The sequence below is a fragment of the Gavia stellata genome, chromosome 4 (assembly GCF_030936135.1).
Source record: "Gavia stellata isolate bGavSte3 chromosome 4, bGavSte3.hap2, whole genome shotgun sequence".
NCBI lineage: Eukaryota > Metazoa > Chordata > Aves > Gaviiformes > Gaviidae > Gavia > Gavia stellata.
The window spans coordinates 66692428-66712740 of NC_082597.1; the positions used below are offsets into that span (position 1 = coordinate 66692428).

Genomic DNA, 20313 nt, shown 5'->3' on the forward strand with positions numbered 1-20313 from the left:
CAAGTGAGACAGAGAAAAGTTTGTGACGGTATTACCTAAGGAGTGCACCGCTTACTGCTAAGCAACACTGAGCTGGTTAACAGCCATAAAGCAATACCGCCATGCAAATAACAAATCTAATAAACCCCACAGAAACTAATACTCAGAGAAAAGCTCTGGGCTGTGGTTAAACTCCTGCTGCTCGTTCTCTCTAGAAAGAAGTAGTCGAACTTCAGATGTGATGCCTTGTTTTTGTATTATTTCCTGAAGCTGAAGAGATGTGCCCATTTCAATTGACTATATTGAGATGATTAACCAGACCAAAGTGATACAAACCATCCTCCATGTCCCTAGCTCCAGAAGGTCTCCTCTTCCAAGGAAAAAAAAAAAGTCTTCCTTTTAACTTACTTCTGAAGCAAAGCACTGTAGTAAAAGAGAAAATACCTGTACGTGTATGTGTATATATATAAATGTATATAAGAACATGTAACTTGTGTTTATTAATTTTTAAAAAATAATAAACACCCTTCATCCCACATAAATGCAAACAAAACGTAAAGGAAAATCTGGTATCTTGTATTGCCGATCCCCTTTCTTTTTGCCAACACAATGAATCTTCAGCAAAACAAAAACAATTTATACCATCCGTTAAGTATGCAGCTACCAGTCCAGTGATGAAGTACTTCACAGCACCTTTTCTTATAAAACACCATTAGCACAAACATTAAGTATTTCCCAATTATAGATACCTCATCACTTTAGGATTAGCTCACTGGTGCTTAATGGACTTTTTTTTCCTTCTTTCATTATTTTCCACCAAAACCTGATTTTCTTCCATCATGTTTATCCCCAATGTGTTATTACAGAACGATTCTGTACTTCACTTACCTGCAGGTCTGTCAGCAAGAAGTCTTCAATGATAATAGCTTTCAAGTGGCAAAACTAATGCTTTTATATCTTCCTTCTCTCCTGTGACTCATAGTCACATACACCGTTTTGTCTTTGACACTACCATGGACCCACCCTGCCAATATTTGTATGCCATGGGGAGATCAGTTTGATGAATTAGAGAAGTTGACCAGGACAACTAGACGTTGACCTATGACCGCTACACACACGTCAATGCTCTCCCCCCAACTTAAAGTGAGGAATTAAAAGATAGATTTGTATTGGTATTCTTACTTAGCACTGCTCAAATCTCTAATAAAATATCTTCTCTGGGCTGTGTGAACTCAAGAGTAATTGGACAATCAATATACCTCGTATTTGATGATGTATACTCCCCTCTGAAATACAGTCTGCCAATACTTACCTATGTAATCAATATACAAAGCAGGACTGTCCAAGGCTGGAATGGCTTGTTACAAAAATTATGTAATTTCTTTAAAAGACTTGTTTTCCATGCTCAATCATGCTGTTCACACCTTTTTCTTGTTTTGTTTTTTTTTAAAGTACTACTGACTTCCTCCTACTACGGTGCTTTAGGGAACCATCAGAGCGTACCAAACATACGGGATTTCCAAAGTTTTTTCAGTTATCTTTCACTACTCTAACTAAACTGAAGTAGACGCATTGTTTTGTTAAACTGAAGCGTGAAGTCAGTCAAAAGGAGGAGTAAACAGTTCTTGAAAATGTCAGAAAAATACCACGAATGTTGTTTTTCTTGGAGTGGCAGTTCCTCAAAGCGGCAGGTGATGGGTACAAGCCCTCTGTCCCTGCTGCCATACCAGCAGAAGTGATTTACTTCAACTAACAATACACCTGGGAAGAACGCGGAAGTTCATGGGCAAGTAAAATACAGCTGAGGGCTCTAAATCCAATTTCCTATTAAATCCCACCGCGACAGTGTTTTAAACAGGCTCAGACTTGTTGAAGTTTGTAAATCCTAGAGTTCTTAAAATTCTAAAGCTTCAATGTGACTAATTTAAGCATCTGGCATCCGTTCTGGCAGATGCCCTACTCGAAGCTGACGGCCCGACTTCCAACGCAAGTGTTTGAGCCTGAAGGCAGTGTGGAACCCCGCTATTTGGGGCTGGAGAAAACTGAAGGAGGAGCCGACACGCGGCGCTTCTGTCTGCATCTTCTTTAATACCCCGAAGGACACCCACCAGCCAGCCCACAGGCCTGCAGCACTCTCGCCCCCGACTCTTCCCGGCGGGGTCACGGCACACACGGCGCCCCGACCCCGCCCGGCCGGCGGGTACGCCTCCGGGGACGAGCGGAGGCGCGGGGAGCCGCCCCCCGGCAGCACGGGCCCGGCCCTCCCGCGGCCCCGCCCCGATCCCAGCGTCCCCCGGCCAAGATGGCGGCGCCCACGCTGGGGCGGCGGTGCGGCCGAGCGGCGGGGCTGTGGGGCGGCCCGCGCCGGGCCCCGCCGCCGCTGCTCCCGCCGCGGCGGCGAGCCCACGAGCAGCCGCGGCGGGCCCGGGGCGCCGGGGGGCTGCTGGCGGCGCAGTGTGAGCGCGGCCTCTTCCAGGAGGTGTTCCCGGCGCAGAGCGCGGAGGAGCAGCTGCCGGGGCTGCTGGAGCCGGGCCGCCCTCCCCTCACCGCCTACTGCGGCTTCGACCCCACGGCCGACTCGCTGCACGTCGGGCACCTGCTGGCCGTCATGGCGCTCCTCCACTTCCAGCGCGCCGGCCACAACGTCATCGCCGTGGTGGGCGGAGCCACCGCGCGCCTGGGGGACCCCAGCGGCCGGGAGCGCGCGAGGGAGCCGCTGTCGGCGGAGCGGGTGCGGGCGCACGCGCGGGGGCTGCGGGCCGGCCTGGGGCGGCTGTTCGAGAACCACCGGGAGCTGTTCTGGGCGGCGGGCGGCGGGCGCCTGGGGCAGGCCGCGCTGCTGGACAACGCCAGCTGGCTGGGCCGGCAGCCGCTGCTCGACTTCCTCGGCGGGGCGGGCGGCCGGCTCCGCATGGGCACGCTGCTGAGCCGGCAGAGCTGCCAGGCGCGGCTGCGCAGCCCCGAGGGCATGAGCCTGGCCGAGTTCCTCTACCCCGCGCTGCAGGCCTACGACTTCCTCCACCTGCACCAGCACCACGGCTGCCGCCTCCAGCTGGGGGGCGCCGACCAGATGGGCAACATCATGTCCGGCTACGAGCTCGTCACCAAGTACGCCGGGGCCGGGGCCGGGGCCGGGGCGGAGGGCGGGCACGGCGGGGCCCCTCCCCGCTCACCCAGGGGGTCTGCCCCGGAGGCGGCGGGCGGTGGCGGTGCGCGGCGTCAGGGCAGCGGGTCTCCTGACTCCGCAGCTTGGCGGCGACAGTCCCTAAAGGACCGGGGGCAGAAGTCCCCTTCGGAGAGCTGGCGTTGGGCAAAACTGTGGCGTTTGAGAAGAAGAATTAATGGTCCTGACCATGAGCCTGGCACGCGTACATTTTGGCCACGGTTTTAAGCCTTTTCCGTGAAACGTTAACAAATTTTCAACAAAAGTGATGGGTTCTTGTGCTAGTGAATGTGTTTGCCCGAGAACCGAAGTCGGATATCCTGAAACATGGGACAAAATCGAGACAAGTCTTCTGCTGGCAAACACATCCTACTGTAATCGCCCTGAAGCAGAGGCACTTGTGGTGTATTGGTAAAGGTGGTTGCATTTCCTCTCGGAAATAAAATGAAACCTGATGATGATGAGTTTTGCATATCCACCAAATTTGGTGTGAGTCTTACAAAATTTGCAGAAGTATACAAGCAAATCAGTACATGGCAATGCTTCTGCTTGAGTACGTGCTCGACTATTACGAGACATTAGAGAATCGGCACAGAAGAAAAGCCTTACAAGTGTCCCAGCCACATAGCCAGCTTCAGTGAGTGCTCAGAGCAGAAGACAAAACATACAGGACTCTTGAATTTGCTAGTGCTGTTGCTCATGAAACGACTTTGAAGAATGTGAACTTCTTTGTTACACACAAAAGAACTTAAATTTTTAACTTCAAGTTGTTTTTTTTCCTAAAGCACTCTTCACAACACAGTGTTCTGGCATCTTTTGCCCCTCACCCCCCGGTCATATTTAACTGCTTTGTCTCAAGGATAGAATCTTACAGAATGCTTATATTTTAGTCAACTTTACCAATATGTTATTTTTTTAGATCTTTTTTTTTTTTTTTTAACATGCAGTGACTCTCCTCTTTCTCAGGATGACAGGAACAGATGTGTTTGGAATTACTGTACCTCTTATTACCAGTACTACTGGAGATAAACTGGGAAAGACTGCTGGCAACGCAGTTTGGCTAAACAGAGATAAGACTTCTCCGTTTGAGCTGTATCAGTTTTTTGTCAGACAACAAGATAACATAGTTGAAAAGTAAGTAGTTTTTCCTCATCTCGCTTTTTGACATTGTTTATAAAACCTGATCCTAACTGTTCTCTGTAACTGTTCCGTGTGGATATGCGTAACGCGAGCTCCTTGTAGAAGGATATGTTGATTATAACTGTATGTTTATTAAATAAACAGGCATGACTGGTTCCTAAGTATACAGGATAGTGGAACCTGTCTCCATATGCTGGCACATGCATCATAAAATTAGAATGTGGATGAACAAGTAAAGCACAATGCGCTTTGTTCTGCCAGTGGGGTGACTTTATCTTACGAGGTTTGTTAGTTTCAGTACCGTAACATCACAGCATCAAATGAAATCTCTCCTGCTGAGTAATAAGCAACTGCAGTTCAATAGGTATCAATTACCTCATACTAGGTAAAAACTTGTAGTAGCCAGAAACACCACATTCTAATTGCAAGAAGCTACCGGTTATAAACAAACACATAAAGTTCAGCTTCTAGAACTGCATCACATTAAAAACATGCAAAATCCCTAAGCAAATTGAAATACTGCCTTGTTAGGAAAAAGTCAAGAAATTCCTATTTAGGATTGTATTAACTGTCTAGATTAGCGGTCTCCAAATTTTTTTGATCATGCACCCCTATCAGTAAAAAAAATTTTGAGCATGCACTCCCTAATACATGTATATTTATTGATAGATTATATAAATGTACTACTGAAGTTCTAAAATTTTCTTACTGTACCCAGTGGATCATCTTGTGTACCTCCTGGGGTGCTGGCACCCCCCTTTGGAGACCACTGGTCTAGATAAAAAACGTGCCCAGGAGACAGTTACACTGTCCAACTACTACTTAAAGCTGTAGCATGTACAGAGACAAAATTCTGAATGATAATTTCTTAGGGTAGAGCAATTCCAATGAGCGAAACATGGTCTTAGATTCATTGCTTGGATTCATTCATCTCTGAATCCACATCAACCACACATAACTCATATTCTTACTGACCAGTGTAAAAATCTTAAAAACAGACAATGAGAATGTGAAAGGGTAGTGAAAATATGAGAAATACCATTTGACAGGTTTCCTTCATTGATGGCTAACCTCCATGCTGCTGTGCCAGTTACATGGCTGAAAATAAATAGCCGATAGCTTTTTTCAGGGCATTAGGTTAATTTTAGTAAGTTGCTATATGTTCTCTTTTAAATCTGCTTTTCTTTAAACTTCAATATTACTGTCAAATCTGAGTCTTCATAAACCCCAGACACATACTTCCCTTTCATATTGTGACCTGTCTCATAACTCAGTTACCTCTCTCAAAGGTTTATGCCCTGATATGTCAAATTTAGGTTCTGCATCCACAACACTTTTCAGACTGATAAGAAGAGTATGTGGGTACTTAACATTAAAATGTTTCACGTGTTCAGACTATGTAACAGTAAAGGTACCTTTTTTTAATACACTGAATTTCATACTACTGCAAGTCCATTAAAATGGATTATACTTAGATACGCACCTTTAAATTCTTGATTATCCTAAATAATCTTCCTGTTGAGATACTCACTCATCAATACATAGCATACTTCTGTCCTGCAATCACCACAGAATGGCAGTGGTATTTTGCAATAGTATATCATGCAACTATTAAGAATATGATACAAAACCTTGTTAGTTGACACACAATTGCAGTAACTCCTGGAAAATAAATGTTTCAAGAGAAAACCAAGTTGTTGATTGCAATACAAGCTTTATAAAAGCATTTGACACTATCTTATGTATGAAGACATTACCCTAAGTGGAATATTAAATAAAATGTGAGTTATCCTGTTCAGCATCCTGGGCAAAAACAGAGAGCTGTTTGGAGGGACAGAATATCTGTAATATGGATTTCTTAAATTGATTAAGAATCATTTTAGTGTAGTTAATGAAGTTGGAATGACAAAGGTAGGAGGAAATCTGTAATGATGGCTCTGTAGACAAAATAATTTTTTCCTTGCTTGTAGATATCTGAAACTCTTCACCTTCCTTCCTCTTGAGGAGATTGACCACATCATGGAAATGCATGCTAAAGAACCTGAAAAATGGGGCCCTCAGAAACGACTTGCTGCAGAAGTAACCAAGCTTGTTCATGGTAGAGAGGGGCTAGAATCTGCTAAGAGGTGAAGTTTGATTTGTCAGGCAGTTTTCTTTCAGATTTATTCAATGGTAATCCCATTATCCATAGCTTTTCAGGGACTATTTTCATGTAGTTAGTTGTTGCTCAGCTGTTAAAAGAGAAAAATGTAGTGATTCTGTAGACTTAAAAATGCATTAACAATATAAAAAAAAAATTGCAGTACAGTGGGTTACGATAAAAAAAATACTTCTGTTACTGTGTGGACCCTCAGATGCAGCTGGGGAGAGGAATCTGATTAGTTGAATAGCACTTTGTGTGAAGATAAGACTAGCACTGTATTTTGAATGATCTTTGTTCTTACAGGTGTACTAAGGCCCTTTATTACAGCAGCGTGGAGGCATTGGAAGCTATGTCTGACCAAGAGTTACAGGAACTTTTTAGACAAGCACCTTCAGCTGAATTGATGCTTGAACCTGGAATGAATGTTCTTGACTTGTGTCGCAAAGCAAATGCTATTCCAGATGGACCTAGTGGGTATGTATGTTATCACCTGTGCTCTTTGGTGTAAAAACCTCATGTAAACAGGTTGTAGTGGTATGCTTTCAGAAGTTAAACGATTGGGACAGCCAAATCAAGTAGAAACAGGCTAGTGATATATATCTCAGCATTAAAGAAGAGGGGAGCAGGTGGCCTCATTCCATTTTGAAGTGTAAGTGTAGAATAATGCAGTCTCATGTACCTTAGCTGGAAGAGGTACACCTGATGAAGGGACATGTCATGGTTTAACCCCAGCCAGCAACTAAGCATCATGCAGCTGCTTGCTCACTCACCCCCGGTGGGATGGGGGAGAGACAGAATTGGAAGGGTAAAAGTGAGAAAACTCAGGGGTTGAGATAAAGGCAGTTTAATAGGTAAAGCAAAAGTCACACACGCAAGCAAGCCAGAACAAGGAATTCATTCACTGCTTCCCATCAGCAGGCAGGTGTTCAGTCATCTCCAGGAAAGCAGGGCTCCATCACGTGTAATGGTTACTTGGGAAGACAAAACACCGTAACTCCAAATATCCCCCCTTCCTTCTTCTTCCCCCAGCTTTATATGCTGAGCATGACATCATACAGTATGGAATATTCCTTTGGTCAGTTGGGGTCAGCTGTGTCCCCTCCCAACTGCTTGTGCACCCCCAGCCTACTCGCTGGTGGGGTGCTGTGAGAAGCAGAAAAGGCCTTGACTCTGCATAAGCACTGCTCAGCAATAACTAAAACATCCCTGTATTATCAGCACTATTTCCAGCACAAATACAAAACATAGCCCCATACTAGCTACTATGAAGAAAATTAACTACCCCAGCCAAAACCAGCATGGGACAATTTAGGCAACAGCCTACGTTTCCTTACACCTCTCGGAAAGAATGGGAGTGGTAGAGGCTAAGGTAGTTTCAGTCACTCTTGACCTGGACTGAAAGTAAAGTGGAAGAGAATTTAAAATTTATTCAATTATGGATCCAACTAAGAAACCCTTAACTGAACTTTCAGTACTTAACAGCAATGAATAGCTGCTTCTTGCAATTACGAGTTGTTGTTTTTGATTTTTTTTTTTTTAAGGTACCAGAAAATTACAGATGGTGGCGTTTCAATAAATGGGATTCGAGTAACTAATCCTGAGACTGTTCTTATTCTCGGGCAGCACATTCTCAAGAATGGAGTATCACTGCTTAGGATTGGAAAGAAAAATTACTACATTATAAAATGGCTGCAGTTGTGACCACAGAACATCCCCCTAAAATGATGTATCATTTTGACTCTGTGGCTCGAAGACATACTTGAAGATGTTTCTATACTGTGCATTACTATGCAGCTCACAGCCCAATACCATCGTTCATTCTCAAAATACACCAACAGAGTTCAAATAAAGGCAGCTAAGTTATACCACTGAAGAGATTTTTCGATACTCTGCCTTGTTCAAAGCACCACTCCTAAGAGGATATGCATGAGAAGATGAAAAGATTAATTTCAGAGTCCAAAGATGGAGATGTTCTTCCCCTCATTTAACAACCTTCTGTGTTGTAGAAGGAAAACAGGGGCCAGGTACCCTGCAGCATAATCCACAGCAAGATGTGCAAAAGCATACTGGAAGCCAGTACTTAGAGAGAATGCATGCTGCTGTCCAGTTTGACTTCAGCCTAACAGAGAAACCTGCATAAGTGGGTAAGGACAACCAACCTACGATCAACATTTTTTTTCTGAACAGGTTTGCTTTGAAAGAAGCTGCAGAAGATTCACAATAAATAAGTAGAATGATTAAGCCCTAATATGTAAGCTTGTTACTGGTTACGTATGGGGGCACCTTGCAAAAAAGCTTTCCAGGCTTAATGTGGTAATACAGAGCAAATTCACTTTTTGAAGTGCAAGAGAGTATAGAGCCTTTCAAAGCTTAAATCAGCCTGATGATCCCTTTTATGCCTTCTGTGTGCTTAGTGTGACTTACAATGTGGGTGACACTTACTCCACTTCTTCAGTCCTGTGAATTACCTGGATGCGTATGTGCTATCTTTGTCGAAAGTATATCCTGGCCACTAGTTCTATAGGCAATACAGTCAGTTGCAAGACAGTATATTATACCAGAAGATTTGAAGCATGTAAATGAAAGCTTTTTTAATTTTAGATGCCTAGGAGTTGTGGGTGAACAGCAGCACAAGGGTATCTGGACCAGGAAACATGTAAGGGAAGCTATAGTACTTTCGCAATTAAAGTCAGACCCTTCAGATAGGGCAACGTGCACAAGCAGCACTTCTTCGTGAAGGAGCAAGAAGTGATCCTACTGCTTTATGGCCTAGCCAACATTTGGGATCATGGTGTCCTCATTTTCTTGTAAAGACAGCATGAAAGTGAGAATGTACTTCAAGAGTGGGTAGAATAGCAACATTACATTTGAAGCTAGTATTTCTTTATTGCTCTGAAACACCACCACCCCTTTTTATTACTAGCCACTACACCTGCTTACACACCTGGAATCAACTAAGCATGGAATACACCACCTTGCTAAAAGTCCCTTCCCATGGTGGGGTGCAGGATTGGGTTGCTTAGGCAATATAGGTGCCACAGTACTTAACAGCCAGGTCACCTGAACAACAACAAAACCCACATGTGGTTAACCAAGGTTATTTGTAGTACAAGCCCATATTTGAATTACTTGGAACTGGTTAATTGACTTTGAATACAGTAATGTAGCTGACTGGCTCAGAACTTTTTTATTAAAGGGACCCTCCCTGCCCCAGTGCGAACCCTCAGTCGGATTTATGAGGTGATTGATTACTTTGGGCTTTGGCTGCAGCGTTGTTTTCAAGATTTAAGGTAATCCTCACTCTTAGGCCAAGGAGAATCATTTCCTAGTCCATGAACTCCTAGACAACAGAGTTTTGCAGTCTCAGCAGCCACAAGGGGAGAGGCCTTAATCTTAGCTATCTGAATGTGGTAACTCATCACCATCTCTTACGTTGTTAGAATAAGTCATGGTATTTCAGCTGGTTTAAAAGCACCCAGCCTATGAGAAGAATGGGGAAATTACGATGTTAGTAAGTCTCAAGAATCCAAATATTCTGTAGTTGGGTGGGGAGTGGGGAGTTTCTGTTGGTTTTTTTTAGGTGGGTTCTTGGGGATTTTTTTCCTTGATCAACTTGATGTTGGCTTTATTTGCACTGACAAGATTTCAATACTAATAAATTATAGTGGCTTGCTGATTATACGTCCCAGTTTCTTCAGATTATTAAACTGTAATATAGTAGCACTTTCAATAGCTCACCACATGAAATTATTAGTATCAATTTCAGTTTCTAGATCCCACTTACTGCCTGATAATGAGATCTCTCTATACTAATCTCTGTTATATAAGAAAAAGTAGTTGAGTTGTTCCTACCTTAAAAAAAAGCTCTACATACCCTGTTAGCTCTCAGGACCAGTTTGTGTTGCTTGTTACTTTGCCTTAAGTCGCAGTAACGATCAGGGCTATCCTAGAGAAAGCATATGGAGGAAAAATCACAACTTTTGACATGAAAAGGGTAAAGAAGGGAAGGGAAAAGTTAAGTTCATCCACTTAATATCGCCACCTTGTTCCTTAAAGAACAAGAAGCATTCTAGCAATATAAAAGATCAGATCTGACAGTTATGTTCTCGTGGCAGGAAATAAACTCCTAAGAGTAGAGTAAGTCATGTTTCACATCTGATCTCTCTCCTGCCTTTTTTCTTTCATCTCCAAATGATGCAGACACACATAAATCCACAAATTCAGCTTCTTTGTAAAAGCATTATTACCCACTTTGATGAACTATTAAAAAGATTTTATTTATTTTTACAAATACAAAATAAAAAAGGGAATTAAATTCTTGGCATACAAGGTTTTTAATAAGATCCATAAACTCCAAGAAATTTAGTCCGTGATTCTTTTTGACCAACTCCTAGCAATCCAAACCCTACCCTGACTCTTTCCAAAGAAACAGCTGGACACAACCACTACTTTTCATGACTGTACGGGGTATCACAACTGAGCATTTGAACACTTCGGCCGAGAATCAAGGATGACCGAAACAGCGAGTATTCTTTCTTAGCCTGGTCTCATTTCTCATATACCCCAAAACAGGTATGTTCTGTTAATCAGAGACAGAGCTTGTTCAAATGTAAACCATTACTAAGTAAGTATTTAACATGTCTACAAATGTGTGATTTGGAAGTGCAAGAAGAAAAGTAATTATTTGGGCCAGATATTAAAAAAACGACAACAAAAATGTTTGTACAGCATCTAGGGACAGCAAAAACTGGAGGACATTATTGTGGTAGCTAGCAATGAAAATGTAAAGGGTAAAAGGGCGTGCAGCAGGTAAACTAAAAGGGAGCTGTCAGATCATGAAAGCACCCTCGCTAGTTTAAACAGTGGCACTGGGCATAAAACCATATTCAGGTGGTCTAGTCTGTTTTTCTCTTAAACTTTGAAGTATTAATCATCTAGTTCTCACGTCAAAGCACAGAGCTTAACTGGCAACAAGTTAAAAAGCAGATGCATTTGAGATCTTCAGTATCTACAGAAAACACTAGCTAGCAACCTCTCTCATAGCTAAAGGATTTAGCTGTGGAAAAAAAAAATACTCAAGATAATTCAAGTTACCAACAGGGCACAAGAGACTGGCAAGTTGTTTCCCCTGCTGTATTCCATAAAGCAGGGACCTAAGTTCGCAATATCTAATCTGGCATCTTTCAGAGTCAATCCTCCATAAAGCATAGGGTAAAGGCAAGTTTTAGGTCTAAGTTTTGTTATGTTTACTTCAGAATACAGTTTGAAGCACACAGACACCCCCCCTTACCCATCTATTCCACTAAGTGAAATTTGAAACTGACTACTAAAAAACTCAATTATAAACTCTGTTGACATAGGAATACTATGTTTTATTTACAGTAGTACCACACACAGGTCAGGTATTAATATCAAACATATACTAATCTAAACTTAACTACAGTGGTTATTCTCTCCCATGATTGTGTGTTTCACTGGATAGCAAGTTATTTCAAGTTAGCTGAAATTTATGCATCGATGACAAAAGTATTTTAAATTAAATAAGGTGAACTAGAAGACACTTATAAACCATCAGTCTAATCTGGGAATTTTTCAGTTGCTGCCTTCATTAGGCTTTTTTCCATAGTTTCCCCATAATTTCTTTTAATGGTGGCAGTAACAGTAGCATTTTAAGTATTTTAGTTCCATTCTAGACAACAGATTGTTTAAAAAAACATTAATAGCCAGTAGCAGCCTGTCTACACTATTACTTATGCAACTGTACAAGAACTAACAATGTAGAACTGCATGAGGGCAAGTACAAACATACGTAAGGCTGTACAAATATAGGTAGTTATAGTATTAACTTGTAAGAACGTAAGTCTTGCCACCTGAACTACAAGTCAGTTCAAAACTTTATTTCTGGGATAATTAATTTTGTGTATTATCTGTTTATTTAATAACAGGATTGTTACAGCATGAATTTTTAAAGACTTGCATTAAGGATTACAAATCAAGTTCATTTCTTGGCACTCAAACATTACCAAATTGAAAATTTTTGTGAAACTTAAAAAAGTCATAACATTTCAAAAAACAAATTAACACTGTGGAAATTTCACATGACGTTACAGAGCCAGTTATCACTTGCAGGAATTTCTTAAATAAATGGAATTCATTTGCTTTATGCAGCATTTCAAAACTTTACAAGTCAGAATATTTCTTCACAAGAGACTGCTGACTGAACTTTGGGAGTTAAAGCTTAGGTAGCAATTCACTTATGGACTGCTCTACCTTGTTGAAAACATACTACTTAGATGTCAAAAGTAAAAGGGAGAGAGGTGTCAAGTGAATGCCAACCAGAAATATAATAATTTTGACAAAACTTTTAAAAGCTTTCACTGTTCACCAAAATTGATTTGAAAAGTGGCTTGCACTTCAACTTCACTACAGTCATGTTTCTTGAATCTGAGAACTACCATCCCTGGATACAATGCAAGAAGTTAAAATGACTTTCTTTGTATTCATTACATGTAATGCATACATCATGACATTTTAGGCTATTTAAACTACAGAATAGATTTCTGTGTTCTGCATGAATTATTTCAGATCATGCACAGAAGTATGCAAAAGTTGCATCCGTCAGACTTAGCTCCTTGTGCTTATATTGGTGCCAAACTGAAGATCACCATGAGAAAAAAATACATTTTTAAACAGACCTTCTTTAAACTGAGGTCTTAACAGTTTTTAAATTTTCAGTCTTTAGCAGCTTACAAAAAGAATTCAATTTCTGTTAACTGATGAAATGGGGAAGGAACTGAATATGGTAATAAAAACTTCACTATTATTGGCTCAATATCGTAAAAGCAAGCCACAGGTGTTAACAGCAGTGTCCTATGTTTCATGCAAGTTGTGTTAAAGATATAAAATATGAGCAACACCATAGTAAACATTTTTACTTTATACAAAAAAGTGAATCTGCTTGAAAAGTACATGCAAGTGTACTGGCTGTAGTTTAAATAAATTTTTATTCAAAATTAAAATGTTTACTTTTTAAAGGCTAGTGTGATCAATATTTATCTGTATGAATTATAAGAAGATAACTCATCAACTTGATTTCCAACCTAAAATTCCCTAATTTTAGGATTGTCCTCAAAAAAAAAAGCTACTTACAGCACAGTAAAATTTCCTCAAAAGTATCTGGTGTAAATATTCCAAACCCACAGACTTTCTTTCATACTGTCATACATTCCAAAATTTGGAAGAAGTTGGGGGGATCCCCTTCTCCCTGGCCAACTTAACCTGTTTTTAAAAGAAACACTTATTATCCCATAACAGTTTTGAAATTGGTTTTTATTTTTCAATTCTGCCAGAACAAATTTACTGTCGGATGGTCCAGGGGCTTGGTCCCAGGGGGGAGAGGAAAGGAAACATATTCTTGTAACCTGATTGTAATCCCCAACATTTATACACAAGCTCCAGTGCACATGATTAACTGCACCCACTTTTTAGTAGGCTGTTATTGTTCGCAAGCTCCAGGCTAATTCTTCCTACATGATACTCCATTAAATGCAGTTCAAAGTTTTGTCTGCAGTTTTAACATTTGGGGAAAAAAAATGGGGACGCGCATACATAGTAATACGGTAGGCTTTTCTACTGTGCTATAAAATTGATACCTCCATCTGTCATAGTGCATGCATATATTCATGAAAGAAAATACTCGGTGCTCTCTTCTCTTCACAGTATTTAAACTTCTATTGTAAAAGCAGCTTAAAACTATGCCACAAGACTACACCGTCCATCTTAACCACAGGCAACCTGTTTAGCAAGTCAGGCACTGGAACTTCAATGTTTTTTCCCCAAGTTCAAATGAGACTGTCACTGAGACAGTAGACTTGGTCTGCTTTAATTTGCACCAGAAAGCTGGTAAGAAAACATTTAGAGCCATTTATTATGTGGATTAAATACGACTTATTTTGCAAAATACAGCATATTTTTCTGTTTGCAAATCAAACCAACTGCCTTTACATGAGCAGATTTACACAGTTGCAGTACACAGATAAGAGTTCATAAATAAAAATTCTACTCCGTATACCATGCCTAGCAATTTTCAAGTCAATGTAACCTCCAATGCATATAAATGGTGTGACTGGTACAGTCTTCACCAAAGATGTGTCTCACGAATCTCTGCAATGATCTGACTGGCTCGCTGCAGCGCCTGCACACAGAAAGACAGAAAAGCCAAAGTTACATAGGTTTTCTGAAGAGATTTCTCAAAGAGGTAACAGCAGCAGTCTAGGAAGTGTGATGTTAAAAATCAAATTAATCATTTTCATCATGAAATGAGTGGTAACCTGCAATAACTCTGAAGCCTTCCATCTGTAAAAGATAAGGCAAGTGGAAAAAGCAAAAGGTAATGGTAAAACTTAGCATAGGTGTCATAAAAACATTTCTCTAGAGAGATAAAAATTAATTGAAAACTGAACTTCCAGTTAGAAGCAGAAAGAGCTCATTGTCATTGTTCTGAGCAACTTTTACATACTCAGCATTCCTGGTAACACCTATGTTTGTATTAACATTTTGTGTTTATAAATAAATTTTCAAGAAGGAGAGACTTTTTCACCACACACAGTTTTAATGCTTTAAACCTTCCTCAAAATAAAAGGGAAACTGTACGTATTTATTACCTTTAGTATTCTGATGCATTCATTACAGACTAGCCTACTAAACTTTGCAAATTTAAAAGCTCAGAATACCAACTAATACTAACATTAAAGTATTACTCCAATTTGGAGAAATCTGAGCTATGAGTTTGGCCCTGTAAGTTTACAGTTTAAACGACTTAACAGACAGTTCCCCTCACTCAAATGTTGATCATATGATAGCAAAGATTAAACCTGCTGCAGGTGGTCTTGGACAAGCTGTTATTTTCAGGGTGTCCAAGTCTCTCAAACACATACTGTTTGACCACACTGCATGAGAGAAAAGCACCTCTTCCTACTTCCTCAGTGAGCTGAACAGGCAGAGGGACTCTTCTATGCAGTTCAATCCAAAGCAGCATATTTCTGCTGCAGCTGTTGCAGACTGATAACCACGTAATTGAACAATAAAGAAATAAAGAGTTCTGTAACATAGTCACGTCACAAACTCACTGTCATACAGATGTACACAGGGGTCATAAGTGAGTTCCAACATTTCCACTGTTCACATTATGGGGTACTGTCTAGCTACACCAGCCATTGGCCAGTAGGCTCTAGGTGAAGCATACATATGAACAGCACTTAAAACACTGTAAGCTTAATCCCCCAAAAAAGAACTGCTGAATACCATAAAGTAAAGTTAAATAAAAGCAAATTATTAAAACCAAATGTATAATTGAAAAATAAAACCAAATTAGAGCTTCTGCTTTATGCCCAAAATATAGTTTAAGTCACTTCTTCCCAACTACTCAATCTACATAATACTTTCTGGTTATATATTGCTTTTAATTCCTCTAGCAGAGAGAAGTAATACACTGGCATACTCCTAAAAAGCAGCAAAGAAAAAAGGAAGGCAAGTCTTCCAAAAGTCTCACATTTATATGGTTTCAATTTAATTAACTAGTCCTATTAGCTCCCGATCTTTTTAATACCTTTAGCATGTCAGCTGCCTCTTTTCTGCGCTGTGCCATGTCCTCAGATTCCGTCAGAAGGTCATCCAACAACAAGGATTTATACAGCTGGCCTACCAGTTCACTCTGCAGAGTGTCTTTCACATGGTTCACCAGAAAATGCATCACTGCCTTTGGCACACTGCAAGCACATAAAGATTGTTTCTTCAGAAGAATTATTCAAAACCAGGTCTGTTCTAGATTGAGGAATCCCAGAATCACAGAATTATAGGGGTTGGAAGGGACCTCTGGAGATCATTTACTTCAATCCCCCCCTGCCCCACCAGAGCAGGTTCACCTGCAGCAGATTGCACAGGAATGTGTCCAGGCAAGTTTTGAATAGCTCCAGAGAAGGAGACTCCACAACCTCTCTGGGCAGCTTGTTCCGGTGCTCGGCCACCCTCAAAGTAAAGAAGTTCCTCCTCATGTTTAGATGGAACTTCCTATGACCAAGTTTGTGCCTGTTACCTCTCGTCACTGGGCACCACTGAAAAAAGACTGGCCCCATCCTCCTGGCACCCACCCCTTAAGTATTTATAAGCATTAATAAGATCCCCTCTCAGTCTTCTCTTCTCCAGACTAAAAAGACCCAAGTCCCTCAGCCTTTCCTCGTAAGAAAGACGTTCCAGTCCCCTAATCATCTTCGTAGCCCTTTGCTGTACCCTCTCCAGCAGCTCCCTGTCCTTCTTGAACCGGGGAGCCCAGAACTGGACACAGTACTCCAGGTGCAGCCTCACCAGGGCAGAGTAGAGGGGGAGGATAACCTCCCTCGACCTGCTAGCCACACTCTTCTTGATGCACCCCAAGATGCTGTTGGCCTTCTTGGCCACAAGGGCTCATGGTCATCCTGTGGTCCACCAGGACTCCCAGGTCCCTTTCCAGAGAGCTGCTTTCCAGCAGGTCAGCCCCTAACCTGTACCAATGCATAATCTTAAAGAAAAGCCTCAGTTTGCGTAGCCCTTTTCCCTGTTACTCCATAAACGTATTGCAGACATGGTTATTTCCAACACAAGACAAAAAGCATCACCTGAATCATCACCTGAAAGCCTCTGAATGAACTGGAGTTAAAAAAATCAAGTTATATGTGGCTAAGAGGTATTACTCCTGACCTTTACTTACTAATATGAAGAACACAAGGGCACATTGCTGGCTCATGGTCATCCTGTTGTCCCCCAGGACTCCCAGGTCCCTTTTCACAGAGCTGTTTTCCAGCAGGTCAGCCCCTAACCTGTACCGATGCATGGGGTTATTCCTCCCCAGGTGCAGTACCCTACACTTGCCTTTGTTGAATTTCATAAGGTTCCTCTTTACCCAACTCTCCTGTCCAGATGACACTGAATGGCAGCACAGCCTTCCAGTGTGTCAGCCACTCCTCCCAGTTTTATGCCATCCACAGTGTGAGCAAGTGGCTACACACAACCTTGTCTCAAACTACCAGGAATTTATCGCTACTATAAATAAACAAATCTCAAGTAAACGCAGTGTTTTTTTACAATTTAAGAGCTGTTGAATTTCTTCCAAATAGGATAGCTGCATTGTAAAGACTATATGTAAAAACATTGTAAAAACTGTATGTAGTGTAAAAAATGAGTTACTTTGCTCACTAGAGACCAACCTGAGGCTCCACTGTGCTAGGCATGACAAAAAGCTAAGTATTTCAACCCCAGAATCAATCTTAATATGTGAATGAGAAAGGAAAGAGGCAAGGAGAGAATTCCTATATCCAATCTTACTTAGCAGATGAACTGAAAACAGGATCACTGTTCAAACACTGGGCTGTATTATCTCTGATATCAGCAAGCATAACGCGAGGGCAATTTAAAACTGCAAATGGAGTTTAAGTGTGAAAAATGTATTTGTCTGGAATGGAGGCAGGCAGCAACCAATGAGAATCAAGAACAATCCATCAGAAAGACACTACACAATCTGTATAGCAACATTTTTCAGCTCTACGTCAGGCTAAAACACCTGAAAGAAAACACTGTCTTAGCTCCGATTTCCATGCCACTAAGCTTCCTGAAAAAAATTCCAAGTATTGAATCTAGCTGAACCTGATTTTCTTTAGGACTTCGGATATGTGTAGCAGTCCTCTTCTGAAAGAGTGGGGGAAAATACTTGCAGGAGTATTGACAAAATCAAATCATCATACTAACACAGTACCAAAATCTGGGGATATAAACACAGGATCAAAAAACGAATTTGTGCACCTCGGGTTATTTCATCAGTGACAGTAACTGACAATAAAAATACTGATGGTCATTCCCAGCTGAGGAATAAAACATGTTAGTTTAGACAACCTTGTCGGTATAATTCTTAGCAGCAGTATTTTGCAACTAGAGTGGACTGGGAGTTGACATATAATCAGTAGTGACTCATTAAGTAGTGACCATATCACTCTTCTCATGTGCCCATAGCCCTAAATCTAAATCAAGGCAGATCGAGTTTTTGCTAATTCTCAGGGTGCTGCAATTGTCACTGCAGAATTAACTTGATAAGGACCATGCAAGCCTAAACAGCCAGACCCAAGATCAACCAAGATCCGTCAACACATCTGAGCTTTTGGAATCATACTCCCAAGTTTGGCTGGGAATTTTCCCACTACATTCTGCTGCTTTATGGTTCTTTACTAGCCAGTTGTGGGAAGGCTTCTGGGAAATCATGAGGAGCCCGTATAGATCTACTACTACTCACATAATTCAATTTACAGTCTCCTTTCAAGCCAATACATTGCAAGTTCTACCAAAAGAAGAGCTTAAGAAAGAAGCCTAGAATATTTTGGAAGTCACCTGGCTAAGAGTGAAAGCAACCCAAAACTCAGGTTCAAAGCTCTGTGGGTACAGATACCATCCAAACCATCCAAGTGAGAGCCTGAATTAGTTCTGCAAGTATGATATGGGATGGACACGAGTACCATCTTTGAGAGGTATTTCCTAAAAATATTTCTGAATTAGATGAGGATTTCCTAATATATCAAATTTATAATGCTTGAGATATGCATACATAACAAAAAAAAAAGCTATTTACTGCAAAGAATGTGAAGGGTTTGTTTAGAGTACGCAAGGAGGTAGCACTACTAGTACTAACACAGTAATAAAATTAAGGTAAACAAAGCAATTCCCTGCCATGAAATACCTAAAATTATATTGAGAAAACTAGTTTATTGGATAGAATAAAACTTTTACGACCTCACTAATCTGCTCTAAACCCTGGTTTCCAGATTCTCGTATTTCTCCCAAAATTTCCCATATATATATATATATAATATATATTAAAAAATATATACAAAAAATTAGGTCCTTCCACAAAGACTTAAGCAACGTGAAGTTTTACATCATTCTTCATTACAAAAAAGTAGTATGACAATTTTTAAGCAAAACTTAAAGGCATTTTCCATATTTGCATACAGTAGAAACATCACTTTTATGCTATTTCCATCCTTATAGCTAAGTACTAGAAAACGTAGCTGCAGTAGTTCCTATACAACCTTCCTGTCTGAAATAACAGGATGGCAAAGCCAAGTTCTGTCAGGGCTACACAGCACCTAGAGTTATTCTAGTTATTTGTTGCAAATTATCCATGTGAATTGCAGTATCCTCCAGAAAAGCAGGCATCTCCTAAATAATTAAACCTTTTACTTAATATAATATAGAACTCAAACCATTAGAGAAAGTAAGTGCTTCTTCAGGCTTCTTAATTCTATGAATGGTCAAGTTTTACTGCTGCTGCCCTTTCTAAAAAAAAATATTTTCTCTCTGCTTACAAACATAAGAACATGATAAAATAACAAGATTATATACATGACCCTTGAGATACCACAACATTTGTATGGCTTAAACATTTCTAGGGAGTTTTGTCTTACCTGTCCTGAATATTCTTCCTCACAATAAGGAAGTAAGATTTAATAAGTCGTTCAATCACTTCACAATCTCGTTGCTCACGGGCAGAAAGTTTGCGTGCAACAGGTACAGGCTATGTAAAAAAATAAAAACATCAGTTTACCAATTCTGCTTATTTGCATAAGTAAATAAAACTCAAACTGTGGAGTCTAAAATAAACTATTGCTCTTTTAGTCTGATAGTTTGATAGATGTAACCTCTAATTCTTCAGAAATATAATTAAAGACATGTCAAAATCCAGATCTGTGAAACAAAGGTCAGAGGGCACCAGTACTATTTTTTTTTTAAAGCTCACTAAAGGAACTAAGCTGTCCAAACACTTAAGTTAAAAATAGATGGAGATCCTTTAAGTGGTTTTTGTCTTTAA

The 20313-nt window shown here is 40.7% G+C and overlaps 2 protein-coding genes across 7 annotated transcripts in view; one reads left to right on the forward strand and one right to left on the reverse strand.

Annotated features, from left to right (window-relative positions):
* Window positions 1-1930: 1930 nt before the first annotated feature.
* On the forward strand, window positions 1931-10106 carry YARS2 (tyrosyl-tRNA synthetase 2). Its single transcript, XM_059816713.1, has 6 exons — window positions 1931-1988; window positions 2079-3087; window positions 4109-4276; window positions 6253-6408; window positions 6729-6899; window positions 7967-10106. The coding sequence occupies exons 1-6, from the start codon at window positions 1931-1933 to the stop codon at window positions 8124-8126; spliced, it is 1722 nt and encodes a 573-aa protein (XP_059672696.1). The 3' UTR covers window positions 8127-10106.
* A 2195-nt stretch (window positions 10107-12301) lies between these two features.
* DNM1L (dynamin 1 like) overlaps window positions 12302-20313 on the reverse strand; it is a 40084-nt gene continuing 32072 nt past the window's right edge. For all 6 annotated transcript variants that reach the window (XM_059817203.1, XM_059817202.1, XM_059817206.1 and 3 more), the window contains 3 exons: window positions 19910-20019; window positions 16033-16192; window positions 12302-14619 (listed from right to left, as the gene is read on the reverse strand). In XM_059817203.1, the coding sequence (XP_059673186.1) occupies window positions 14563-14619; window positions 16033-16192; window positions 19910-20019 (327 nt within the window). In that variant the 3' untranslated portion in view covers window positions 12302-14562. The remainder of the gene's footprint in view (window positions 14620-16032; window positions 16193-19909; window positions 20020-20313) is intronic.